The sequence below is a fragment of the Musa acuminata genome, chromosome BXJ1-2, assembly GCF_036884655.1.
Source record: "Musa acuminata AAA Group cultivar baxijiao chromosome BXJ1-2, Cavendish_Baxijiao_AAA, whole genome shotgun sequence".
NCBI lineage: Eukaryota > Viridiplantae > Streptophyta > Magnoliopsida > Zingiberales > Musaceae > Musa > Musa acuminata.
Window position 1 is genome coordinate 24,135,775 of NC_088328.1, and position 27,542 is coordinate 24,163,316.

General features: G+C 39.1%; 4 protein-coding genes across 9 annotated transcripts; 2 read left to right on the plus strand and 2 right to left on the minus strand.

The window, feature by feature from the left end:
• The first annotated feature begins 327 nt into the window (after positions 1-327).
• Positions 328-14,812, plus strand: LOC103975964 (probable CoA ligase CCL8). 4 transcript variants are annotated; one of them, XM_065094205.1, is made up of 17 exons: positions 328-667; positions 1,142-1,307; positions 2,775-2,978; positions 4,148-4,349; positions 4,801-4,889; positions 5,946-6,014; positions 6,241-6,294; positions 6,587-6,694; positions 7,748-7,846; positions 9,443-9,535; positions 9,715-9,792; positions 10,337-10,441; positions 11,140-11,230; positions 12,463-12,536; positions 12,714-12,893; positions 14,226-14,279; positions 14,363-14,812. In XM_065094205.1, exons 1-17 carry the CDS (start codon positions 504-506, stop codon positions 14,405-14,407), a joined length of 1,875 nt encoding a protein of 624 aa, XP_064950277.1. In that variant the 5' UTR covers positions 328-503; the 3' UTR covers positions 14,408-14,812. The 4 variants fall into 4 exon arrangements, with proteins under 4 accessions (XP_064950277.1, XP_064950278.1, XP_064950280.1 ...); XM_065094206.1 differs by lacking the exon at positions 1,142-1,307 and adding an exon at positions 1,573-1,754 and having other exon boundaries at positions 333-667; XM_065094208.1 differs by lacking the exon at positions 328-667 and adding an exon at positions 1,573-1,754 and having other exon boundaries at positions 1,159-1,298.
• Positions 14,813-16,439: 1,627 nt separating this feature from the next.
• On the minus strand, positions 16,440-21,433 carry LOC103975963 (uncharacterized). Of its 3 annotated transcripts, none has more exons than XM_018819527.2 (2): positions 20,991-21,433; positions 16,440-16,873 (listed from the first exon to the last, which is right to left on the minus strand). In XM_018819527.2, exons 1-2 carry the CDS (start codon positions 21,349-21,351, stop codon positions 16,455-16,457), a joined length of 780 nt encoding a protein of 259 aa, XP_018675072.2. In that variant the 5' UTR covers positions 21,352-21,433; the 3' UTR covers positions 16,440-16,454. The 3 variants fall into 3 exon arrangements, with proteins under 3 accessions (XP_018675072.2, XP_009389392.2, XP_009389390.2); XM_009391117.3 differs by lacking the exon at positions 16,440-16,873 and adding an exon at positions 18,676-18,925 and having other exon boundaries at positions 20,991-21,422; XM_009391115.3 differs by lacking the exon at positions 16,440-16,873 and having other exon boundaries at positions 20,807-21,421.
• LOC135601649 (auxin-responsive protein IAA17-like) lies at positions 16,983-18,963 on the plus strand. The gene is made up of 5 exons (XM_065094209.1): positions 16,983-17,699; positions 17,775-18,007; positions 18,142-18,292; positions 18,366-18,427; positions 18,618-18,963. The coding sequence occupies exons 1-5, from the start codon at positions 17,335-17,337 to the stop codon at positions 18,656-18,658; spliced, it is 852 nt and encodes a 283-aa protein (XP_064950281.1). The 5' UTR covers positions 16,983-17,334; the 3' UTR covers positions 18,659-18,963.
• Positions 21,434-21,826: 393 nt separating the features above from the next.
• Positions 21,827-27,318, minus strand: LOC103975961 (CRS2-associated factor 1, chloroplastic). Its single transcript, XM_009391113.3, has 5 exons — positions 26,427-27,318; positions 25,093-25,220; positions 23,702-23,927; positions 23,332-23,459; positions 21,827-23,249 (listed from the first exon to the last, which is right to left on the minus strand). The coding sequence occupies exons 1-5, from the start codon at positions 27,253-27,255 to the stop codon at positions 22,248-22,250; spliced, it is 2,313 nt and encodes a 770-aa protein (XP_009389388.2). The 5' UTR covers positions 27,256-27,318; the 3' UTR covers positions 21,827-22,247.
• Positions 27,319-27,542: the final 224 nt, after the last annotated feature.

The following is a 27,542-nucleotide window of genomic DNA, read 5'->3' on the forward strand; positions in this document are numbered from 1 at the left end:
GCGTGCAGTGATGATGATGATCCATTATCAACAACACGAGTTTAATCGTCTAGATGTAATAGTTATCATACCTAATCAAATCATAAATAGATTTTATACTGTATAGATCACCACATGTCTAAGCATGATACCCCGGTGGGGCCCACCACGTGTATTGCGGAGGGCCCCACGGAAAGGATAAATAAATAGCCTGAACCCTGTCGGGACGAAGGCGGGTGAGTTTCAGGTTGCCCGACAATTAAAGCATTCATCAGACGGCTGGCATCGCGATGCTGAGGGCGCTCGTGGGCCACCGAAGCCGGGGATGGATTGGGGAGCCTCGAGGCCATCTCCTCTCTTTCGAACGTTTCCTTACCGATCGTCCCAAGTCGATGACAGCGACACCATATAGAAATCGAAGCACCAATACTTCTCCTCTCTTTCGTGATTCTTTTGGTTTTCTTTTCTCTTGGGTTTACAGCGGTGGGATCCAGTGACGGAGCTATTCTGGCGGTGGTTAGTCAATGAGCGCGAGAGTCGTTGGGAGACGATTACTGCTACTGTCGGGGCTACATTATGAGCGCATTCAAAGTTTCCTACCGTCTCTCCCCTCTTTTTCACGACCTCCTCTTTATCTCTTCAAGATCATCCTCCCCGTTATCGCTACTCCAATCTCGCCTCTTCTCAGGTGAACGCTCTCTTTCACCTTTTTTTGTTGTTTTCTTCTCGATCCGTTCCCAGGTTTCTTGATCCGTGAGTGGGGTTTGATGTAACCGGGTTTCTTATTTCTTGAGCTACGATAGGCTGGTTTTTTGGATTATTTGTGAGCCTTGATATGTTGATCGGAGGGTTTCATCATTTTCTTGTTTCTTGCGTGATAATATAATAGGTTGCCTTTTTGGATTATATGAGAGCCTTGATGTTTTGTAGGAGAGACTCATCATTATCCAATCGATGTGGCTGACGATTTACAAAGCATGTCTTGGAATTACATGACCATACATTCGAATCTCTAGCATAGATTCAAAAATAAATGAATATTTTCTTGAAACTTGTAAAGGAGAAAGGAACTTCCTAAAATGATCCAAGATATGCGTGTTTTCAAAGTGACAATATGCAAGAAATTGAGAGTTGGCCTTCAACAATAGCTTCTTTCTTGTAGGCTTATAGTCAACCTGAGCACTTCATCATCAAAATCAGATGGACCTTTGACCTCTTCAATTGTTTCACTGAACGAATCAGAAATTCTTTGGTCGTTTGTCTTCTGCTCTAGACAGATTATAGATGAACAGTTCCACATTTACGCCCTCTATCAGCAGGTTAAACAGGTTCAAACTAGCTTATTATTATGTCATCTCATTTAAAGCTTTTGAAGTCTCTTCAACTAGTAGCACATTGTGTAGCTTAATATTAAGAATTAGAAGTTTCTGCATAATTAGATTGAGTCCTCTCCTTCCTACTTTACGCAGAAGTCGGTATTTATGCTACAAAACTTTTGTTCTGTGAATTGATCACTAATAACAGTGGTGTCATCATAAAATCTCCTCTTAAAGTTATATTACCTGAAATGTAATCCTAGTTTTTGCTATATAGCTCATAATACCAGACCATCATCTGGTACATTCATGGAAGTTGTTAAGGCAGCACTCAGCCATGTCTATGCGACTCAAGAACGTGCCGTTATAAGGGCTGAACAAAAAAGCTATGGTTATGCTCAAATCGTCGCTTCAGCTGTGAACATCTCAAATTTATTGCATGATGCAGATGTTAAAACTGTACGTATGATTTTTATGAATTGTGCTTATGCTTTCTTGTCTAATGTATTACATAGTACATTTTAATTACAAATAGACCTTATTAAATTTAATTTTCCAACTTGAAAATATATGATAACAAACTGTGGAAATCATTGGTATAATACATGTAATTTTTTTCGTGCATATGCTTTCTTGTGCCATGCAATTTATGTTTTGAAGGTTCACATTATGTGTAGACATGCACAAGTATACAATGCTATTCCATGGAAGTGCTATATTCTATGGATGTGGCTTTGTGAATCAGTGTTATTCTGATGTAACTAAATTAGCCAATTGTGCCTGTCGACCATTGTTGCCATCTCGACATTGTTGCATGCTCACTGGATCCAAAGCATAAGGAAACAGAAAAACTTACCATCTTGCAGCATAGTACTGTAATGATGAAGTAGGAATTAGGTTACAGCTGCTGTTCTATTTTCATATTTGCTAGTTACTACCTCTGGCAAATCTTGATCTGAGGAAGAGATATAGGAGCCAAATAGGTACATATTTGGATCAAATCAGGATCTTTGATAAGAAATAGCAGAGGGAGAGGACAGGAAGAAACAAGGAAACAGTTGGTAAGGTCAGAGAATCAAAATAACTTACATATTTTTTAATTTATTAAAATTCCATGTCAATCTGTAGTATTTATCTGCAGAATTTTTATGCCTTCTAACCTACCTAATTTTACCACCCATTAACATGTTTCTTATGTATTTAAGATACTTGACACACTTCTAGAATTCCTTTATATTTTCCTAATCATACATAAAATGTGAAGGTGATGCTTGAACTACCTAGCAAGTGTGTGATGTGAAAAATGAACTTTGCACTAAATAAAACTACTTTAGTAACATTAAAATATGTCATTGAAGTTGAATAATTTATTAAGCTCTAAAACCTGTATATTAGAAGGATCAGAGCACAAGGCTCTTATATAATTTGAAATGTGATTATACATAATCTTTGCTGAAGTAGTTTCCTTGAGTGACACAGGTGAAGGAAGGGTGCACAGCTTCAGGTTCTGCTGAGGTTGTCAATGGATCAAGATACCTTCATGGTGCTCGGGTAGGGATTGTGGCTAAACCTTCTGCTGAGTTTGTTGGGGCAATCCTTGGTACATGGCTCCGTGGAGGAGTGGCAGTTCCTCTCGCTATAAGCTATCCAGAATCAGAGCTTTTGCATGTGATGAATGATTCAGTATGTACTGCACATATTCTCTTTATGTATGTTTTCATGGAATTACTACTAGAGCTGTGATTTATGGGTTGGCCAAAAGTAATTGGGGAGCAAGGTTCATCGTACCTAGGCGTACCGCTCAGTACGGGTGGTACATATCAGTCCGACAGGAGATCAATATGGATGGTACATCAGTATGCTCCCATGTACTATGTGTTGGTACTCTTGGTACGGCTCGATGTAGCTCAGTATATATTGTACTGTAGCTGGTTGATACACCGATATGGACCGATAAGGCGAACCATGCTGGGAAGAGTTACAATAAAAATAAGTTCATGTTTAATAAGCCATTCGACTCTTCTTCGTTACCCTGGTTTAGAGATGGTGCAATTATTCATTTAAGAAGAGAAGAACTTGTATCAATTATTTGCCCTTTTGGTACCAATATATGGTTTTTTGTGATTATTTGAAATTTGACAAATGATTTTGTGAAGGACTCTGCTGTCTGGACGAATTCAAACCATTATATTAGCCTTATCTTCAAAATTACATATTAGCATCAATTTTGTAAAATGAAGTTGTCCATTCTTATGAATTTTTGTTGGATTTCTGATACCATAATTTTGAGGTTCAATATTCTGTAATAATCTTGAATGTGTATTATTTCAATCATCAAATTGATGTTAATATTTCAAAGGCTCTCCATGCAATTCTGTTTTGGTGAATGATCAAGATCACCATTATACATAGTTGGCCATTGATAACACTAGTTCTTTTTAAATTCTTTTTTCATAGTGTCTTTTCACAAATTTATCAATATTGACCTTTATAATGTTGTTACCAATACTCCTTTTAGGTTCAAATAATTTTCCTCATATATATATTAAGTTTCTTTGATGTTCTTCAACAATAAAACAGTAAATGTGATTTTCGATTGGCAAGCTACAGTGATAAGACAATGCTGCACCTAAAGTGGCCCACTTTTAAAAAGTGAAGTGATCCAGAGTCTTTTAGAAATTATTGAACTTATACGCATATCTGTCTGTTGCCAATTTACTCTTTCTGTTGTGTGGTTGAGCTCTATATTATTATCATCACTTCCCCTTCCCTCTCACTTTCTCCTCTTGTGCTCCAGGTTCATAATGCTGATTCTAGAGAAAAAAAAAAGACTAACATGTTCTTGTTTGTAGGATGTATCCATGATACTGAGCACTCCAGAGCATCAAGAAACCATGGAGAATGTGGCTGCTAAATGCTCTGCTAAAGTTTCACTAATTCCAACGGTCACCAGTATGCCATCAAACAATATGTTCAGTGAACATTCAGGGGAAGAAGCTATTGGTTTGGTTGTTGAGTTGATAAGGGAAATTGAGGATTCATGCATGATTAAAGGTAATTCATGTCTCCCCACACCTTTAGCTTTTACTTCCCTTTACCAAGCCTTTTGAGTAATAAGCCTTTCTTATGCTTTTGTGCTGAATCTAAGTTGGATTTTATTTCCACAGTGATGTGCTAATAAAAAAGTAGATTGGAAATTTCACTCTTGCAATGTGATTGGACTTTATTGCATATAACTTCGGGGATATGTTCCTAAATTATCTGATCTTCTAGTTTACCATGCACTTTTGTTGCTATACTACTTTCTTTCGGTGTTCAATGTGACACTATCTAGGTTGCATTTGTCATAAAATATTTTATGATGTCCACCTCTGTATCATTGGTCATTTTGGCATAGGTGGTATGTTGATTCCCGTACTTGGTTTGTGCTTTTACTAGTAATTGGTTGGTTCTATGCTTTTAGTACTTATCAGCAATCAATTCAGGTTCTTGACTTGTTATGTAGGAGATGATCCTGCTCTGATTCTTTACACGAGTGGTACAACGGGTAAACCTAAAGGTGTTGTCCACACACACAAGAGCATAATTGCTCAGGTAAACATGTTGCTTCTCCTTCTGTTAATTGATTCCTGGAACGTTAGGTCGATCTGCCTCTGCACTCAACTTTAGCTCTAAAGATGTGATGAAGACAATGGAAAATTATAACTTTGGTTTAGTCATCAATAAAAAAAATAGACTATATTGTAATTTAAGGGATTAATTTAAGGTCCTATCTAATGGCATCAGTACAAAATACGAGTACCTAAGACTTACAAATTACTTACTTGTATCTCATGCTTCATCGTCAATTATTTCTTTAGTCCCATTTTACTTATGGTTATATTTTTGATATGTCATTTGACATCTCAAGTCATTTTGTTGCTTCAAAGATACATTTGCTGAGACAATTATGTTGTCACTTACTTTTGCAGGTGCTAAAGTTCATTCTGGTCAACACTTTGTTACCTTGTTTCTCTGTAGTCTCTATTTTCTTTTTAGAATTTGGTGAATCCCAACTTCCAAAGAGATACACTATCTATAAGCTCTTTCACTACAATGATATAGCAACAGGACATAAATTTATGGTAACTTGTTTTAGTTCCTGAAATATCCTGGGAATCCATTGTCCAAATGCCTTTGTTCTTTGGAAAAAGCAACAAAGATTAATCACATTTTGTACCTATTACTTGTAAATAAGTGCAGCTTCTATTGTTTCCTACAGGCTCCATAGATGTGTTAACATAATTTATGGGTAGCTATATTTATCATCAGTTAGGCAATGGATTTTTACACTTGTAGTGTTCATGTTGTTCAATACTTTGTAGTGACCAACAGGTACTTTTAAGTTGTTGTACCTTACTTGCTCTGTGATTTCCTTTCGTGCTATTGTCACAGATCTCTTGATCTTCAAGTTTTTCGTAGGATATGAGGTATGCTAGTTTAAGAAGTCACTTATAGCTATAACTAGTTGCAAATTGTTGATGATGTAAGCCTTATAGCAAATAATACATGTGGCTGCTCATCCTTTATTTGTATTTCTTGCCAGATGAAATTGACTGTTACCTGTCTGAAATGTGGCACTACTTATGCTATTCTTTTGGCTTGTTTCAGGTCCAAATTCTGTCTGAGGCTTGGGAATATACAAATAACGATCAGTTTCTGCATTGTCTACCCTTGCACCATATCCAAAATTCACGGGCTTTTCTGCTGATTAAACAATCATGCAATTAACTTGTTTTGTATGCTTTTTCTAATCGTAGCTTATAAATCTCTTATTAATGCATGTGCATATTATAGCTTCACTCAAGTCCCTGGTGGAATGCTGTTAAATATGTAGATCTGATAAGTAGTTTATGTTGTTTTGTTTTTTAATAACACTTCATTTGGTTCCTTAACCTTTAGTTTACATGTTCATGGTCTCTTCAATGCTTTATTTGCGCCTCTATATGCGGGATCAGTGGTAGGTATCGAAATCTGGAATCCATTATTTGTCAGTTCAGTTTGTATCTTAATTTTGCACTTTGTTGTGTTAGGTTGGAGGTTATGATTTTTTTCATTAGCTTGAATAATTTTGTCCATGAAGCCCTGATGATAGTTGTCTTATGTCTTTAGCACACTACAGTTAGCATATGCATATAATGATTGATACCTGTGGGATTCTTTTGTAATATAATTTTTCATCAAGGTTCAAGAGTGCGTGATCTTGTAATTTCGTCATCATTAATGCTTATGTGTCATTATTCTAATTACAGGTTGAGTTCATGCCAAAATTTAGCGTACGAGGTGTGTGGCAGAGATGGCGTGATTCATACCCTAAAGATGGAAACAAAGCAGCTGATGCGATTACCTTATTTACAGGAGTAACTTCACGCAACTTGTGTTTTGTAGAAGATGATTAATGGGATTGTACTATTTTATCAATTGACATATGCTTGAACTGTCATAACAAAAAAGAAGTTAAAACCACTAGGTCTTTCATTTTGAAGACCAATAGTTGCTAGAACTTAGTGTAAAGCAACTTTAAGATGCAATAATCATTCAAATTTATGAACCTACTGCCTTTTGAGGAAGTGCACTCATGGGGCTGGTATACCATCATTTATATTATCTTTCTGCAATACATGCTAGAATAATGAACTTGTTCAGTGAAAACTTAAAATAACGTTTTTGTTGAGTACATACCAGAATAGCTGACCACTGTCTTCTCTTTATAGAAATGTTTTCATGAAAACCATTTGTTGTGAGCTTGCCTTAGAAAGACAAGAAGTTCCTTTTGTGATTATTTTTCAAAATTTTGTTCGCTGATAAAAATCTTAGGGAGAGTTGCAGAATAATTTGTGATGCTAACATTTTCCCATTTGCCAGAGAATCTAATGCAACCAAACAACTTGAGACATTCAATTAATGATTTGAGCCTATTCTGAAGATCATGAGTCATTGCTTTGTACTGGATCTCTGGGTTAGATGAACATAGATTTGATTTTAGATTTATGCTTACTGAATATTGTCACCAAATATTCTTTTCTGCTTTTGCTTCTCGAAAGTGATAGTTGTGCAGTGACAAGCAAATACGCTTTTATTATTCTTAGTCCACTTTTTCAAATAAAGACTAACTTTTAGCTTTTTATGTATCCAAAAACAAGACTGGGAAAAGGAAAAGGTGGTATTTATATCCTATGAGCATAACAATTAATTATTATTTTTACATTAAAAGTTTTCAATGGAAAGACCTTTCAGAGCATTTCTCTGTGTAATGGAGATAGCATAGCTTTTTTCAAATAGTTCACAGCCCTTGACATTAAATAAATTCTTTAGACATTTATTTAGTTGTGAAGTCACAGTATATGGATGTTACTTTTGAATTTAGCTTCATGTCGTTTGTTTATCATGTTGAGAACATTGAAGATTTTCAGGTTCCAACTATGTATACTAGACTGCTGCAAGGATATCAAACTATGGATTCTGATCTACAAAAGGCCTGTGCATCTGCAGCAAATCAATTGCGTCTCATGGTAGTTGCCTTTAGTGGTTTTTCATTTGTAATGTGTGAATGAAACTTCTGAACTTGGTAGTTGGTAATGGATATATGCTTTAGTTTATGCCCTTGATAATCCAAGCTAAGCTTAACCCTTTGGAGAGGGTTTCATGTATATATACTCATACTTCAATGTGATAAGATAAAGTTGCATCTCTAGTAGTTCTCGGCTAAGAAGCATGGACATGTGTGTTCGACATGTGTCGAACACAGACACGTGTGTCAGACACTCGTGTGCGGCGATGCGCACACATGGCCCTCACATGAGGGTCATATGTTTCACAAGAAAAGAAATATGGAGATTGTCGCAAGGAAACATATATCAATATTTATTTGATGTACTCAACCTTTATTTTGGATACTTAAATAAATGTATATGATTTTAATTGTTTTAACCTGAATGATGATATTTATTTGTTCATATTGCTAAGTTTATAAAATTTAAGTATAAATACTATGAAACTTGTCAATAGAATATTATATATACATATTAAAAAATACATGTGTCTTTGTCGTATCTGTGTCCTAATTATTTTAAAAATGGCATGTCACCATGTCCGTGTCGTGTGGTGTTCGTGTCCCGTGTCTATCTCCGTGCTTCTTAGGTTCTCAGCATATTATGGCTCCAGAAGTAGAATAATATATGACTTGTTTATATCTCTGAGAAGTCGCAATGGTTACATTTAAATGATGCTTTAATAGCATCTTATTTATTGGCTCTATTGATCAAGATTTATCCTTCTTAAGTTTGAAAAAAAACCTTCAATATATTGTTAGCTTCATCCTTAACATCTATGTTGTGCTGAGTCAACAAAGCTTCAAAAACAGGGACTAGCTTGTAACCTCGAAAATTGATATATATTTACCTTATTTTGCTCATTTGCTAGCAAAAGCAGTATTACCGTAAGTACCAAGGCTCACCATGTCGTATTCTGTTGACTTTCAATGTTACTTTTTTTATGGGTTTGCATAATCCATCGTTTGACACTTTGACATATATGGCCAGGATAGGCTAAATTGTTTGAAATTTCAACTTGAAAAAACCAAAAATAATAATCTATGGAAATTAGACTGTTAAGGGCCAAGCACTTACCTTTTGACCTTCATACAAAAGTTGGGAAACTTTTATGGCCAGTCGATCCTTATTGGTCTGATACAAATTTTTATAGTTGAGCATGAATATAACATAACAAGTCAATCTTTATATAACTTTCTTGATACCTTAAGCTAGAAAGGACAAAAGACATTCTTGGAGGGCCTGATGGCATGAAAGGAAGCCTGCTCATTAGGAGGACCAAGTCATGAACACAAGCGATACTGATCCAGAGTTGCTGAGGCTTGGAATACTATTTGGTTTGTACAACAATGAAATAGAATAAATCTGGGAATGCTGTTTGGTTTGGAATACTATAAGTAGTGGTTCTTAATTATTGTAGGCATTGCAATATTTTTTCTCATAAAATATTTCTTTTTATTATGTTCAAACTTCAAAATCATGTTTACTACAAAAAGGGATACAGGCCCTGAAGTTTTCAATCAATAACTATTATCATTTACTTGATTTCCTTCCTAGATGTGTGGGTCTTCAGCTCTTCCATTTCCCGTTATGAAGCAATGGGAAGAGATAACAGGTCATCGCCTTTTAGAACGTTATGGCATGACTGAGGTTAGTGTCATTCCTATTCACACTCTATCTCCTTTCCACCCTCTTTTCACTGTCTTATTCTCTGGTAGCTGTCCACACTCTTCAGGAGATCATATTGATTCATATTGCTCGCCTTAGCCTGATTGAAACCTCAAAGTTGCATATTTATGTTTCTGGCTGACTTGCGTAGTTCTCTGTAGTTTGTGATGGCAATATCCAATCCCTTGCATGGTGTACGAAAAGGAGGCACTGTCGGGAAACCTCTTCCTCGAGTAGAGGTATGTTGAGTAATATGTTCTCTTGTTTCATTTGACTTGGTTTCTGGTCTATTGTTGCTAGGAAGATCATGCATTTCTTTTAAATTTTGCTTAAGTTAGTTTTTAATTTTTTTTAGTTCAGCAATAATTGAAATTATTATGCTAGTCTCAGTGGTATTTGATGTGTAAAATCTTAGAGTTCCAGTGAACATCCTGAAACTTTATAAGAGCTGCTCAAAGCTAGAAACCTACCAGTAGTAGAGGTTAATAATCATTCTATTATTTATGGGCAATTTAAGTCTAACTTTACCTTAGTTTCTTTGGACAATTTTCAGATGTGTCTTCGCTATATAGGTTTTCAACTTGTTCTTTACTTGTGGCCTCTCAGAATCTGAAAACACTGGTTCTTACATAAATGACTTTGTTGATTAATTAGCTAACCTAGTGGCTAATAGCCTAGTTATGATGAATATACATTTTTATCTAAATATTTTTCTTAGAAAGGATGTGCACAGTCTACAATGTTTCCAGAACATTTATTCGTGATATGGCTTCATCCTGTTAGGTGAAGATTCTTGCAGAAGATGGTAGTGAAGTTGGCACAAGGGGAGTGGGAGAGCTTTGTGTTAGAAGTCCCTCTCTGTTCAAGGAATATTGGAAACTGCCTAAGGTATGATCTAATGAGAGTTTTTCCTTTTGACCGAAGGAATCCAAGTGTTGGTTTCTTCCATTTGGAAAAACTTGTTTCCACCATAATGGTTTGCTACTTTATTCTTTTGCTTCCGGATCTGAAAAGTGGGCAGATGGAACTAAAATGGAAAATCAAAAAATTCTTTTTTTAATTGTTATATGATGTCACCATTAGTAATTAACACCCATGATTTTTGACCTTTCCACAACTGTACCATAATTCTTCTCCCCGAAGAATTCTGTTGTGCTGCTTAAAGTTTCCACAGTGAAGATTTATCTCTTTTAAAAACAGATACTTGATGCTTATATAATATCATGTGATCTGTCTGTTCCCATTAACCGTAGCTTGAGAATAGCATTGATAGTTATTTGATGTTCTTATTTCCTGTCTTAAGAGAAAATACAATCATCAAATCACCATTGAAGAGATCCCCATAAATTTGTTATTTGATGTTTGGTCTTTAATTGATAGATATACTATAAGCTAAGCTGGAAGACACGGTAGATTCTAAAATTGTAGGTTGAGACTGCTTCAATTTGTAAATATTGATCATGTTAGCTTATAGGAATTAGGAACAGAGCAAAGAGTAGCTTCTGGATGATAGTTTGTTATATCGTATACTTGTTAAATTGAGACTCTTTATAATTTTTCTCTTTGGTTCTTTATTTTGAATTTAGGTAACAGAGGAATCCTTTACTGATGATGGATTCTTCAAGACTGGAGATACAGTCACAACAGATGAAGATGGATACTACGTAATTTTGGGGCGTAAGAGGCTACTGTTTTCATGCATTATGTTTAAGTATTAGTAATTTGCTTATTTTTTGTCAAATATGTTGCTTAGCATAAGTAGTTTGAGAATATTAAAAAAAAAATCATCGATTTATTCTTCTGGTATTTCTTCCGGTAATAATAATATTGACTATTGAAGAGGAGAATCAGCAGTATGCTGTGTAGGTTGTATGCCGACCAATAAATTATTCGTTTTGTGTGTTTTGATAAGTCATGTTTTGCAGCTATGCTTCACATGAATCATATGCTTAAAAGTCTAATCGGTGTGTAAGAGGATCATATATGCAACTCTCTGGATATGGACTTGGATATGGATTTGGATTGACTTGGTTTTCTGGATATGGATTTGGATTTCCTGTAAAAGCAAAGGTTGATCTATGTAATTTTTTTGGGGAGAAAAATATCATTTAACTATGCCTTATCAGACACTAACTGACACTATTAGTTGATTGTCTTCTTAATTTAGAAAATGGATAGGACCTAGCATGCAGTAGGAAGCTCTACATCAAACGTTCAGAGAATAATTTAGTGCTTACATATTGCAACCAAATGTCCAAAGTGAACTGGGTCCATGACTTAAAATCCCAAGTTTATACTTAATTGCCTACTGTATGTTGCATTAGTCAATCTACAGTTATCCTTTCATGCTTTGACTTGTATTAGAGTACCATAAAAAAATTACTAGACATGACACCTCATAATATGACCAGGATAACTGTTGCCTTCTAGATCTGTTTCCATCAATTATTAGTGATTGATATGTAATCATCCACATTTCATGTGTGCTTAATGTACAGAAGAAGAGATGTTTATTTTCATCGAGCACTGTCAACTTTGTAGACCGATAACCTGTATCAGTGTCTGAAATGTATTAGTTTGAAGATGCCCAACCACTAACTAATTTTTTTTGAAGTCTTTATAAATGAGATAAATTAGAGTAGAGTCATTTTAAGTAAATTATGACTGCAAAATTTAATTTGCATATGAGTTCGTCTTGTATCTTTTGCATGTTCTTTAGAGTTTAGACATTTATCTGTTATGTGAGGGTTATAATTGTGATGCTGATATGAAACTACTTATTTTGCCCCCATTCCAATGACATGTACATTTGATGGAAGTGAAGAGCCATGACAGTAAAAAACTGGTTCCATAAAGACTATTTAGGGCCTAATTTCTAAAGATGATGACATCCACCTTACTCTTTGCAGGTACTAATGCTGATATTATGAAAGTTGGTGGTTATAAGCTGTCAGCACTAGAAATTGAAGCAATACTTTTAGAGGCAAGGAAATCTTATATCTCTCAGACGTCTATAGTTTTCTTAAGCAATTCAGTATCAATTGCTTTAATTATTTATATCTGTTCATGAGCTTATTATTTATAACCGTTGCCTTCTAGTCTATGTAGCTTGAATGGCTTGCTATAACAGCTGAAATTGGTCTTCTGTGTTCTCGTTCAGCACAAGGCAGTGTCAGAATGTTGCATTCTGGGCTTACTGGATGAGGATTATGGGGAAATTGTATGTGCTATAATTGCGCCTCATGCAGATGCAAGAAGTAGTGCAGAGCAAGAACAAAAGCCAGCAATAACCCTAGAAGATCTACGAAGTTGGTCCAAGGATAAACTAGCTCCATATAAGGTTCTTTACTATCATTAATAACACATTACTTCAGCTTTGTATTTGCTTTTAACTATAGTCTAAACTCTAAAGAGTACCTATGGACAAACTACAAAGACCAACCGCCTGCTGTAAATACATTTTGTTTTGGCACGGATATGCTATTTATCATTCTTTTATTCATTTTCTTATATGTTAACTACAGCCTACTTTGAAAATCTTTTAAAAGCTTTGTTCTCTGAGCTCAAAAACATCTTCTCTATCTTGGTTCTAATTATATATGGTTACTGATTTAGTCTACTACATATTTTGTTATATATTTTGGGGAGATTATATTGCACCTCCCTAGGGTTGCGGACTTCAAGAATTTCTTTTGTATAACTTTAACCTGGAAATGCTATTCAACACATTTCTAGGCCTTGTTTCTTTTGGAACCCCTGGTTCTGATATTACAAATGGATAAAGCAAAGGACAAGTTTGATGGTTGGGGATGCTAACTGGTCATACCTCATCCAAATTCCTTTAGGTCATCAAAATTGTATCACTTCACAATTCCTCTAGGAAATCAAGCATTCCCTGTCCCTAAAATCGGGATGTGATACAAGCGTTTGACTCTTATAGCATCATTGGGCAATCATGCTGCACGCAGGGGTGCGGAAAAGATGAGGAAGGCCTGCCATCATTACTTCAATGCTGCTGCTGCTGCTCTGTCACCAGCACTACTCTTGTTGCATTATTATTAACGGTCAAATTTGTGAAAAAATTGATTTTAGTATTTAATGTATTTAGCTACTTGTCTCTTTGTAATTAATTTTAATTTATATTCTGTATGCTTTATATATTTATATTTTCTTAATGTTATATATTGTATCTATGGCCATGCAACACTACCAAATATGATCATATGTTACATGTCATATCTCTCTCAAGTCCACACATTTGTTATTTTCTATTCTTACCGGAACATTTTTGAACTAAAGGTCTCTGAGGAGGCCTCCCAATGGCTAGTGTATTTTATGCACCTTTAGATAGTGTAGGGTTTAAAACCTATTGTAAGTGTCTAGTGCACATGGTTATGTAATACTTATGTGGAAGGGGTAAAATTTAGAAAAAAAACATTTTAAACAAAAGGACAAGATAATTTTTTGAGTTTCACTGTGGACATTTGTTGTTATGATCCACAAGGATTTTCATTTGGAATTGTTTGGACCTGGAGGATTTCCCCGTTGTTCTTGTTATACCTCTTAACACCAAATTTTTGTTGGCAAAATAGTTTTGAGGATAGAATATAAGCTCATTTGTTCTTAAACAGATGCAATCCATATCTCATGATATTTGTTTACATTCATTCAGATCCCGACAAAGTTGTTTCTGTGGGATTCTCTTCCTCGAAATGCCATGGGAAAGGTTAGATGTGCTCCCCACTGTATTTAATTTTCTTTTTTAGTGAATTTTTCTGTGGTCAAACTCTCTTGCATTTTACTTTTCAGGTGAACAAGAAGGAGATCAAAAAATTACTGGAACAACAACCATAATTTAAGTTACAAATTAACAGTGGAATTTATGGCTGATCAAAAAATTAGCAGCCCCATTAGGTTAGCAAGATCATTTTCTTCAATGAAATCTTCTTTCCCATCGAGGCACAATTTGGATCGTGGTACTTTTATCTCTATTTATTACAGTGGCTTTAAATGTGTACCCGTCAGTCATTGGATTATGTGACAAGTGGTAAATGTTGTCTCCAATTAAGTATGATGCAACTGTAGCGAGCCTTGCAATGGTAGATTTGAATGGTGATGTAAAAGTTCAGTACAACCGTCTCACCGTAGCATCTGCGTGCCATTGGTGATCAGGGTTAAAATTCTTCATTGACGGAAAATGTTGAATGATCTTGTCCTGCTTTGATCCATGTTTAATAAAATTTTGAGATTCTTGATCGATGTTGTTGGCAATCTTTTAAGCATACTAAAGGATTGCACATCAACAGGAGCCCTGTGAAATGTCAGTAACACAGGACCTCATGTTACTTAGCTAGATGTGCTGTGATTATTATGCTTGTCTACCGTGATTGACACCTGCATCAGCTGCCAAATCCTATGTTTTAAGTAAGTCTTGATGCTAGTTATAGTAGATGAGAGTGCAAGCATTTGAGGTTTCACTACATAATATTCCACTGTGTAAGGATAGTATATCTGGAACCGAGGCTTCAGTATCGATCCTTGCTTGCAAGCTGAGGATATGGATGGTTACTGTCGAACTGTTATCGAGACAATTTTAGCCCGAGAGGAAAGTGAAGAACAATATTGAATCTTCTCGACCTCCATCATGAAGCATTTGTTTTTGCTTTTTGTTCATTGATTCGGGTGACTGCTAGAAGAATAGCCTAAATTTTGAGGAATGAGTCGAGAAACCAAGCACAAAGTGGGTTTGATGCGATGTGTGGGTTGTGCCGGAATAAAATATTCAGGGGACAGCTACAGGAGTTAGTTCAGGTCGGTGAGCCACAAATACACACTTGTTGTCAGCTTCACGCATCACACTCATTCCTTTTCACTTGTGTGGTGGATCTGTTGGTGGAGAAAGTTTCTCGATTTTTCTGTGTCACCAGTAAGAGCATTCGTGTTTTGCTCACAATCTATCTAGTCACACATATTTCTATGTATAAACATTTAGATGCTTGGATGGCGGTACAACGTGCCTGCTACTTCCAGCGGAGGCCTTCTCCCCGATGAAGCGATCCAAGGAGGCAACAAATGGAGGTACCTTTCTCGCGTCATTGTTATTCTTATTTGCCTTATATTCATCTGTTACTGTACGCCCTATTTCATGACTTTATTCTTTCGGAATGGTCCACCGAGAGAGACATTATGCTGGTGTTGTCTCCGCTTGGGACGTGGACTTGCAACTTGGTACGACTCTTTCAGAAACAAGCTGCAGCAGCAATGGTGAATCAATGGAAGTCGAATCACCGAAGAAGGCGTGTTCCAGCAGAAGGCGGTCTCCTTAATCTGGACCAGCCCCTTTCTCAGGTGTTTGACTTGAATAGGTCAAGGACGCCAACTCCACTGGTCCGAGTCATCGGTTTTCGGGAGCAGCATCAAACCGCTGTTCCCACCACTTGTTCTTGTCCGCTCGCCGCAGATAAAGCATGTGGGCAGTGACTGCCACCAACAGCGGATGGGCAATACTGACACCGACACTACTATATCTACTTACCGACTCATTTGTTGGTTTGGTTCGCTTCAAGTCATGTTGCTTTCAGGTGGCTGCCATCAAAGTTGAAGTTCCTACCGACCCGGTGTTGCTTTCTGCTGCTTCGCCTGGTGGATTCGGACACTTGTTCTTGGATCAAGACCTGATTTGATTAAGGGGTATCGCAAGCAATCGCAGCATTGGCTGAGCATTCAATCGTATGGTAGGAAGATCGAAGGAGAGATTACTGAACACGTGATCATCAACTCTTTCTCCCACTGATCATTCAACTTTTCTTGGCTAGTACTGAGATCATGATCATGGCGGATAAAAGAAGATGTTGTTGGAAAATTCATCCGGAAGAGTCAAAATGCGGTCGATGGCAAGCGGTCAACTCGGGTGATGTGCACGGATCGATGTCTCTGTCGGATCATGATTCCCCCTCTCTCTTCCCCTGCGTACCACCGACTCGCCCAGCGTCGTTGCGCGGCCCTCGAAGCGGGTGCGAGCGGGAGGCCGAGGCGGCGAGCGACTGTGGAGGCTTCCGAAACACGACGATGCGGATGATGCAGGCGTGCGACGGTGGCGGTGGTGTTGGAGTCGCACTGGTCCATTTGCACCATCTTGTCGTTTGGTACTTGTCATCATTGTGGCCAACAAGGCATAGCTCGATCCGAGTGCCAGCACTGGCCACCCAACTGAGACGGTCTTCGTCCGGCGACAGCATGGAAGCCAAGAGGAGAGGTTTGTCTTCCAGCTGTGATGTGATGTCTCACTGGTGGAGCAAGAGCCGTCGGCACCAGAGGTCCCTGCTTTGGAGTCTCGTTAGAGTCAACAACACTACAGCCACTAACAGCCATTGGTTCCCCCCCCCTTTTTTTTTCTTGGATTTCAGAAAATTTTCCTGGTGAGTTTAAGGAAGGTTTATTTTTTCTCTTCTTTATAGTTTTTGTATTACTTTAAGATTCTGTTCTGCAAGATTATAGAATACCATTGGCGTTCCTAACTTTATATACCCAGACACAATATTGTGCGGATAAACAGCGCATCTATCAAAGATCCTGAGAGATTCGATAAGAGACGGGAAAAAATATATTCCAAGGGAGTTGTCTGAATTCTTGTCGGGTACTCGAGAATCCCTGTCGGCAGGTGGTTGAAGCCTATTATCTCCAACGTTCTACTATTTAACCACACCAATACTTGGTTGTCTCCGGATAGCTGTTTCTTCTTCCATTTCTCTCCACGAATCAATCCTAAATCTGGAAGTCCGATGACACCGCCGCCATCGGAGCAGGACTACATACGCCTCTCCGACGGGCTCTCCTCCGCCGGGGCGCTCAACCTGAAGGACACCGAGCTCCGGCTGGGGCTACCGGGGTCGGAGTCCCCCGAGAGGGTCGATGTAAGAGGCGGGGTCGACGGCGGCCTGAAGCTGAGGCTCCCCAAGGGCTTCGTCTCCGGCACGAAGAGGGCGTTCTCGGACGCCATGGACGGGGCGGAGCTCCCCGGGGTGGATGGATCCGAGGTGACACCCGAGGGAGGCGAGGCTTCCTTCTCGGAGAGAAGGGAGAACAGCGGTGGAAAGGAGGAGGATGGCGATGGAGAGGCAAAGGCGGCGGCACCTTGGGCGGCGAAGTAAGTCTGTTTCTCGTTGCGGTCGTCCGTTTGGCGGATCGACGTGATGAATCAATCAAAATGGTTGTGTGGTAGGGCACAAGTCATTGGGTGGCCACCTATCCGGAGCTACAGAAGGAATACAATGACCTCAAACCCATGGAGGAACAAAGAGGAGGAGACCAAAGGGAGCCAAGGAGGGGAGTGCCTCTATATCAAGGTCAGCATGGATGGAGCTCCCTATCTCAGAAAGGTCGACCTCAAGACGTACTCCACCTACGCGGATCTCTCACTGGCACTCGGGAAGATGTTTACTTGCTTTACCCTCGGTGAGTGAGCACCGCCATCTTTTTTAGTAGCTCGATCCCACCATCAAATTGATGTTGTCGAAGCACTGGAATTAATGGCATTCGGATATCTGATGCAAGGGGAGGTTTCACTTCATCTGTGGTTTTCGATTCAGGTCAGTGTGGTGGTACTCATGGGATGGGTGGCAGAGAGGAGACGAAGACTGAGGGTGGTGGAGCGATCGACCTTCTTCGAGGGTCTGAGTTTGTTCTTACCTACGAGGACAAGGATGGTGACTGGATGCTTGTTGGTGATGTTCCCTGGAAGTAAGCGAAATATTACATGCATCTGATCCTGTATTCTAATCTGACTACTGATGGTATGCGTTTGTCATGGCAGCATGTTTACTGATTCTTGTAGGAGATTGAGGATCATGAGAGGTTCAGACGCAATTGGGATGGGTAAGAATGGCTATCTATCTATCTATCTTCTCAGGATAATACTTACAAGAGAAATGAACTTAAATAGAACACAGAATCTCTACCTAATTGACCCTTATTATTCCAAACATATGATGGATGCTACAGTCCTAAGAAGATTAGGTCACAAATCTTGTTGTGTGCTTGATGATACTGGGTAACCTTGTTGCAGCACCAAGGGTGATGGAGAAGTCCAAGAGCCGGAACCAGTAGAGGTTTAACCGACAGCAGACCAAATGGCTACAAGATGGTCTTTAATTTCCTCAAAGGAAATGAAAGCTTTGGTGTCCATGAGATTGTGGGGTGAAACTTCACTTGAGTTCTTGGGATTGTTCTTTCCCTGGACCTTTCTGTATATGGTGAAAGCTCAAACTTCCAACATCAATGATCTTAGTGGCCCTCATGTTTCAAAGGGAGAACTCCCATACTTTTGCTATGTTTACTACTGTCTTGGGGATCAAATTTGTGTTTGTGAATGACCTGCAAAACTTCCATAAATTATTAGATTTGATTGCTGAGGTTTACTTGTTCCATGTGCAGTTCAGAATATGAGGAATAGCATAAAAATTAAAGATCAACAAGACAAAAGGAGGGGCATTGAGCAAGGTGATGTCAGGAATCTTTCAGAACGGCAGTGATTCCTCACTAAGTTCTGTTTACCATTTGGGAACAAAGGGACAACCAACCACTAACTTGTATAGATTATGCTTATGCTGAAAACAAAAATGAAGAGACTATAAATTATTACGTGAGTGGGAGAGAGAAAACTAGATCTTGAAAGAATACTTAATTGAGTCCTCTGGTTGTAGCAAGTGAAAGGTTTAATGAAATTTCCACAAATCCATCTATTTTTTGTGTTTGGTCGATGGAATTTTATGTATCTCTTATGGATAGGGATAATTATATATTACCCCCGTATAGTTAGCTATATTTAGAATCTCGATTTCTATACTTATGAAAGTGAAACAATTAATCTTATTTTTCCTCGTGTCGTCGATTCTACTAACGAAGGATACCTCACACGTACAGAAAATGATGCTAAAAAAGGGATAAAAAGATAATTTACTCCTTTTTGAAAGCTTTGCTATCCTGCTTCTCTTCCCTCTCGCGCCTTTTCTCGATCCTCTCTAACGTTGAGGTTGCCTCCATCGTGCATCGTAAGCTCCTAGCCCTCTCGAAGAAGAGAGACCTCCCCAACGATTTCGAGTTCGATGTCGAGATTAGTGTCGTATTTCCAATCCCCACCTCTATTGCACTTACGTCACTCTAAAGGCATGGAAGAAAGCCATGCACTTTGACCCCCACAACTTCACCGGCAACTGGGTCGACCCTGAGTGTGTGACTATCAGGGCATCTTTTGCACCGTGACGCCCGACGACTCTTTGGTTAACATCATCATCGGTGTCAACCTTAACGATGCCAATATCGTCGAGTACCTCTCTACAGAACTCAACCTCTTAATCGATGCCGCCCTCCTCCACATCAACTCCAATCGTTTCTACAGCATCATTCCCCAAAATATCTCCCGCCTCAAACTCCTCCATGAGCTCAATGCTAGAAACATATGCTTCGTTAATCCATTCCTAGACATTGCTCTTCGCCCGTCGTTGCTTAAGTACCTCGACCTTCGGTTCAATGACTTCGAGGGAGCGCTACTGTCGGTGCTCTTAGATAAGGAGCTCGATGTCATATTCTTGAATGACAACCGTTTTAGCTCTTTGATGCTCGACAACTTCGACAACTCCAAAGCCTCCGTCGTTATCATTGCCAACAACAAGATCCATGACTGCCTTCCGAGCAACATCGACAATATGACGACCATCCTCAATAAGCTTGTTCTGATGAATAAGCTTTCAAGATTTAGTCGTAGCTTTCTCCTCTCCGTAAGTCATCCGGGAGGATAGCAAAGTTGAAGGGAAGGATAAAGCTATGATTTTGGCATCATTTTTCGTATGTGATAGCACGTGCAATATCTTCCGTCAGTAGAGTCGACGACACGAGGAGAGACAAAATTAAATGTTTCACTTTCGTAAGTAAAGAAATCATAATATAAATGTTATATTAAATATAAATATAAAGATCGGGATACTAAACATTATCACACAAGAAATTATTTCAAATTTTCAAGACCATATTGTTGAATTTCTAAGTTGGAGGAACACAAACCCCCATGTCTCAGACAGCTAATTGGGAACCCCAATTCAAGAATCCATATACTAAAGCAGCTATTTGAAGGTATAACCTCTGCAGGATCCCTAATTTGAGAGAACAAAGATAATTGGAGAAGGCCTAAATGTAAGCATTTATGCATCTTATGGCAACAAGAACTGCATTTTGTTCGCCATTAGCAGACAAGAAACGTAATCCGGTGATAAGATGTAATGTGATTCATTCGAAAACAAAAGCAACAGAATCAAGAAAGTGAACCCTACCATACCAAGAAACCAATTCTCGACGAGAAAATTAACAAACGATTCAAGCAGATTAATCTATCAATCTCCAGATCTAATGCAAATCCAAACACCCAAGACGATCAGAGCCGTACCGAAGAAGGTGAGACCAACGCGCATCTCCTCGCCGAGGATCATCGCCGCGACGGCTGTGGCGGCGAACGTGGTGGCGTTGGTCACCGGCACGGCGACGGAGATGGGGGCGCCGCCCAGCATGTGGAAGAAAGCGGCGGAGGCGGACAGGTTGATCAGGAAAGGGACGGAGTACTGCCACGTCAGGAGGAGGTCGATCCACCTGAGGACGTGGCCGAGGAGGCGGCCGCGGGGGCGGTGGCCCGGCGTGCGCGATCGAAGCTGGAGCTTCCGGTCCCAGACGAGAGCCCCGCGGCGCATGACGGCGTTGGTAGCACCCCACACGATCCCTACGGCGATCATCTTCTCCACGTCCCCGGCCATCTTTTTCCGCCCCTCCCACCACCACCACCACCCACCTCCTTCGACAATCGGTCGAACGACCCCGATCGTCTTCTTTGGCTCATCTTGAGCCCTTGATCTTGGCTGAGCTCCCTGCGCGACTCTTAAAGCAAAGATCCGAAAGAGTTCAACGGTGGATATGGAAAGACTCGATGCCCAAAGATAGCACCAAAAATAAAATTGGGCCCACATCACTATTTCATTAAAACTACGGATAAGAAAATTCATCTATTTTTTATTCTTTGTACCGAATTATTTTTTGAAAATTTTATTCCTAAAACATTAAGAATATATATATATATAATTTTGTTGCATTTCACCATAGCATGTGATTGCATGAGTGGCTGTAGATCACACGGTGAGACTGATCATGCTGATCCTACTCCTTCCTGCTTCTCCTTCACTGAGATTAAAGAAAGATGGTGTACCTAAAAGATTCCTTGAGAGAGGGAAAACATGAAGGGAGAAAGAAATTTCTTTTAATGCATGAATATTATACTCTAAAGAGTACAATGAGTTTCTATCAACGGTTAAACTTGGTAGATAAAACAAAGGCCAACAACATTCAAAGTTCACTACATACATCGTCTTTCATTTGTTGCAGGTGGGATCAGACTATACACACAAGCAGCAATAGCCAAATGGCAACATGTTTATTTCTATTGCCATGTTTCTGCTATACATTCATGTTTGCTCTATTGAGCAACTTTTAACTCTTCTAGAAACAGAATATGACCGATATCCCAATCATTTGCATTTGCATCAGAAGATGAGCTTTCTCATGCATTGTTTTGTTGAATCACTGAAAGTTTGTTGCCTGTACTTCAATTTAGTGACTAAACAGAACAATGGAAATACTTCAACTCCATACCACATAGTTAAGCTAGAAGCTTTGCCAGCTCATCTACTCCCAAGCTCCCATGTGGAACCACATCAGGAAGGATGTCTTGAAGATTGTCCCTCCTCCGACTTCGGAAGTTCTTACCACTAATTCTTGTATTAGAATCAGAGACGACTTCAACCTCTATATCTTGTTCCTCACTTTTGTCACTATTTTCTTGCTCAGTAGTTTGTACAGAAACTTTCTTAATTCTGTGCTGAAAGATCGGCCCAGGTGGAGCTGTCTTGGCAAGAGCCACTGACCTTTCATAGACAATATTGGCATCCAAACATGAATCATCCAAGATTACTGCAGTGCCACTGTCAACTGCCTGCCTCAGAAGAAGCATTACTCCCTCCAAACATGACCCACTAGGTAAACAATCGCTTTCTTCCATTTCCAACCCAACACTCTCTCCAGAAGCATTATCAAGTCTAGTACATCTGTCCATGTCATCATGCCTGGTTGGACCCACATGAACTGCGCTGTGTTCAGCTTTTTCTCCTAGATAAGATAAATGCTTACTTTCATCCTGAAACAACTCCTTCGAGCTATATTCAGCTCCTGAAGAAGAGATGTCATGGCAAATTGCAATTGAAGCATCCTGGTCAATTACCGTTGAAGAATTAGAGGTCTGATGGACAACATCGTTTGGGCGGTTAGCAGTTTCTCTGGATAATTGGTCAATCTCTTCGGATTTGGACATACACTCAGTTTCTACCTCTCTTGGATGTTCATCGAAAGCCGCATCCTTGGTAGACAGACTGATGCCGGGTTCCTTGTTGGGACTTGTTCCAACCACTTGGTCCATTATGTCCTGATCAGTCGATAATGTATTGTTTGATGACCTGGAAGGAGCAGCTGTTGGGTCAGTGGTGATGTGTTCTGCAGCTTCATTGCTATTGTCTTCTTGTGGCAGAAGAGTTGATTTCCAATTTTTCCCTCTCCACATAAGTATATGCTCATATTCAAAAGAGAGCAGAACACATGGGACAAGATCCTATAAAATCAAGTCAAAAGATTGAAAGGTCTTACCAACAGATGAATGAGGAAAGATATAAAAGCTGGTAAAATCAACCAACCCGAAGTTTGGCACCAATTTTCCTGCAATCATGTGGGTTCATATCCTTACAATTAATACGGACAAGCTCACATGCTTCAAAGGCTTCTCGGACTTGCTTAACCAGCTTACAATACACACCATTTTTTCCTGTTTCAGGATGGAAGCACAATTAGCTCCTCTCCACTGAGCCATGGCTATAGCAAATCGATCTCAGGATAATACTAAACTATGTCGATCAAGACCTTCAAATTAATTTAAAACTAAAGGTTTCATCTTAGGCACAAACCTTGAAACAGAATAATCAACAAAAAAGTAACTAGTTCATAGCAACCAGAGATGGGTGTCTAGACAATAGCAGAAAGTTAAAAAAAAAAAGAAAAAAATATTACCGAGTTTACATATAGGAGGCAGCTGGCGCCCCTTCTTACGCATTTCTGTTGCTTCTTCCAAAGTTAAACCATCCGGTACACGTTGCACCAATCGTGGATATACAGGTGTGATAGGTTTCCAAAGCATAAGAGGATATCTGGGACGAGTCCTATAATTGTAATTTCGACCTCGAAACAGATAGATAACTCCCCCTTTAGTGTATATAATCTTCCCTCCAGTTTTCTCCTACAAGTTAACAACCAATTTTTAAAAAAATATAGGAAATTAATCAGGACAAGAAAATTGCAGCCTGTTAGATTTAATTACAAACTAAACCTGTGGCAGTGACATGCTAAGAGAGTTGATTCAATGTATTATTCAAAAGTTGGCAGAATAACTAAGTGCAGTTAAACAGTGAGACAATTCTATACATCTCAGATATTACTGTATACTCAGCTTGATTTGGATTGTGCCACTTATAGTTTCAATACCATACCAAAAAAAACACATTTTTCAACAAAACCAGATATTAGCCTTAAGTTTGCCAGTTATGGCACATGCTGTTAAAAATATGGAGTGCGTGTTTCGATGTTTTTTCAGGATGTCCTTTTTCAATTGGCTACATAAAGGAACTTGAAAGAAATCCCAATGATACTATTCTTTTTCATCATATTGGAACTTTCTACTTAGAATTTTTTAATTCCATGCTGTACGTTTTGTCTTATTTTGAAAAACATTCTTCTGAAAGACAAATACCAACAAGAACAATCTCAACTTCCAAAAATTGAATATATTTTAAAATATTAAGCAAAATATCATGGTTTGCCTTACCAATCTATATCGGTGTACTAACTGGCTATCGATACGGTACATATAGAATTGTATTGATATACCAACACATGATACAGTGAGGCATACAAACAAACTGATATATACCACCTATACCAGTCCCCTATCGGACCGGTATGTACTATCTGTACTGAGTAGTATGGCGCAATACGATGAATCTTGCAATATACAATCATGACGTTGAATCTAAAATGATCTAACTGCATCCCATATTTATAATGACCTCCAGACAGATGCTTTTATTTTCAAGCATGTACAGAAAAAAAACAAGAAAAGTAATTCCAATGAAAGAGACAAACAACAGATGCCAAAAAACTTCATCATAGACTATTGAAATGCAGGATTCCAGTATGCATGTGATATCAGTCAGTGCTAGCAAGAGCAGGCAGATCACAATGCTTGTTATCTATATTTCAAGTTCATGCCATTGTCAGTCAGCATCAGCCCTATCCTAGCATCAATCTTCAATATACCAGAGATCACTGAAATGCAAAATCAAAACATAATATGCTAAAAAAGGAAGTTAAAGGATGACATAATGAATTATATTTTAAGTGCAGACCTCCAATTGCTGACGAACATTATCCATATCAACTGTGCAAACTCCTTTACATTTTATCTTGCACACCCTCCTCCTTTTCCAGTGAGCATGGATATTTTCCAACATGTTATGTGTCAAACCATCTCTACCTGCAAATAATTAACATTATATTTCACAAAGCTGGTGCTACTGGTACAAGAAATTGTATTAACCTTGAGAAGTTACCACAGTTTGAGATTTGATGAGAAAATATAGCGATTCTGAATAATTTACTAGCCAGGATATATCATTGAAACAAGACTATAGCACCAAAAACTATACCAGCGTACACCTTTGATTAAGAGCAACAACAAGTTCCTCAAAGTTTATTCCATCAAGAAAATAAAAGACCAGCACCAGATTTCACATAGTTTATTCTGTTAAAGAAATTTTTGAGTTGTATTTTGTTTCAATCACTAGTCTTCAAAAGAAAACCAAAGATGCAATATTTATAATGAAATAGCATTTCCTTCTGAATTCTCCCATAATCAAGAACTTACTATCAGGTTTAAAGTTTCAGTGACTGAGTTATAGTTAAGCCAAAAAGGTGAAATTTATCAGTATAGAACATATCCTACCTGTGTCTTTAAGTGGTAGCTGAGATTTTAACGATCAACAAAGTGAACAAACTATGATAGAGTCTATATATTATCCAAACATTATGATTACTTGTAGTCCTATTCACTTATGCCATGTCAGAATCTATTTACAAAAGTTATTACCAGTAGTCCACTATCAACAGCAACTTGATTCTAATGAAGACTTTTCCTCTTTCCTTCCTAATAGTTCATGATTCTGTAACCAAAAGAAGAATTCAAATCATCCATTAAGCAAAAAAAGAAGACAAGTTTGAGAACTCAAATTAAACAATTACCAACGTGCACATGAGGACAGAATGAGTAGGGTATATGACAAGTCATATGCAAACATGCGGGTAGTTTGAATTTTCACCTCCTTACACTTCCTTTTCAAGAAACTAAAAATCATAGTTATTTATATGAACCAAAAAAATCTAATACTTGTGACTGCAAGAGCTCATATATGTGATTATTTGACATATGTCATCAAATATTTCTTCCATTATCAATGAATCATGTGGTACCTAAAAATAGTAGAAAAGTATCTTGACATGGCAATGCTGTTACAAAATCCATTACAATTACTCCACACTATGAAGCCAAAAATTGAATGTCAAAAGTTTTGTACAAAAGACTTCCCATTCTTCAAATTTGTTCTCCATGTTGTCTAGACCTTGTTATTGGATCTTTTTCATCCAAGATTATGATTATAAGAAAGAAAAAATCCTTGAAACGTACCCATATTTAGTTGTCTTTTAGTCCTCAGACACCCCTTGATAAGCACCTTGATCTCCTCCGTCGTCAGCGGTTCTCCCAGTATCTCTTCCCTTGACGCAGCATGGTACTTCGGCTCAGAACCGGCCAAGAAAGGTCCAGGCGCCTGTATCGACTTCACCCCCTTCTTTCCCGGGGGCGGAAGCTGGAAAGAGTCGAACTCTGGCAGCTTCTTCTTGCTCGGTGGAAGTGGAGCCCGCCCAGTCCACGGCCTAGGCATGGTGGTCGGCCCGAACGGCAAGAACGGCGACTCCCGAAGGGCCAAAGGTTTGACCTTTGGAGTTTCAGTATAACTATACTGAAACTCAAAGGGCGCACCTTTGATCCGATATGCAATCCCATTCTCCCCCACGGAGATCCCCGACTCCTCATCCGGCTTCGGAGGGATTCTCGCCCTCGCGACACGGCGGAAAGCGGGATGGGAAGGGGAGGGAGGGGCCTTATGGTCGAGCGGGGGCTTGGAGTACTTGGAGGCTTTGCCAGGGATGGAGGGCCGCGAAGGGGCGGAAGGGGTGCCGCGAGACCTGAAATCTGCGGAGGGAGGAGGGGATTCGATGGCGGCACGATTTTCCTCGTAGTCCGCATCCTCGGCGATCCTGAGGGCGGACTGGTGGCGACGGTGGCGGCGGATGTCGTCCTCGATCTCCTTCTGCTCGCGGCGACGGCGGAGGAACGGCTCGGCGTTGGCGTTGTTCCACCGGGAGAAGCGGAGCTCGGTGGAGGACGCCGGGCGGCGTGAGGGGGTGAGGTTGGGGTAGAAGAGGGGGATGGGAGCGGCGACCCTGAGCGCCATGGCTGGATGTGAGGTCGACCCCAGGCAAGGGAAGCGAAGGGTTATCCGCCGCTTCCTTGCTTCTTAGCGGATCACCGCTATAAGTTACCGGGTCCAAATCCGGTTTAAGTTACCAGAGACCCGATCCAGACCCGGTCTTGGCTTCAACGATAGATAACTAATGCGATAAGAGATTGCTCGAGTAAATCTAAAAGCAAAAGCCCTCAAAGTAAAAGGATCCGTTGACATAATGGATTAATCACCCGAAAACAACCACATTAATTATATTTGCATCCATCCAAAGTCAA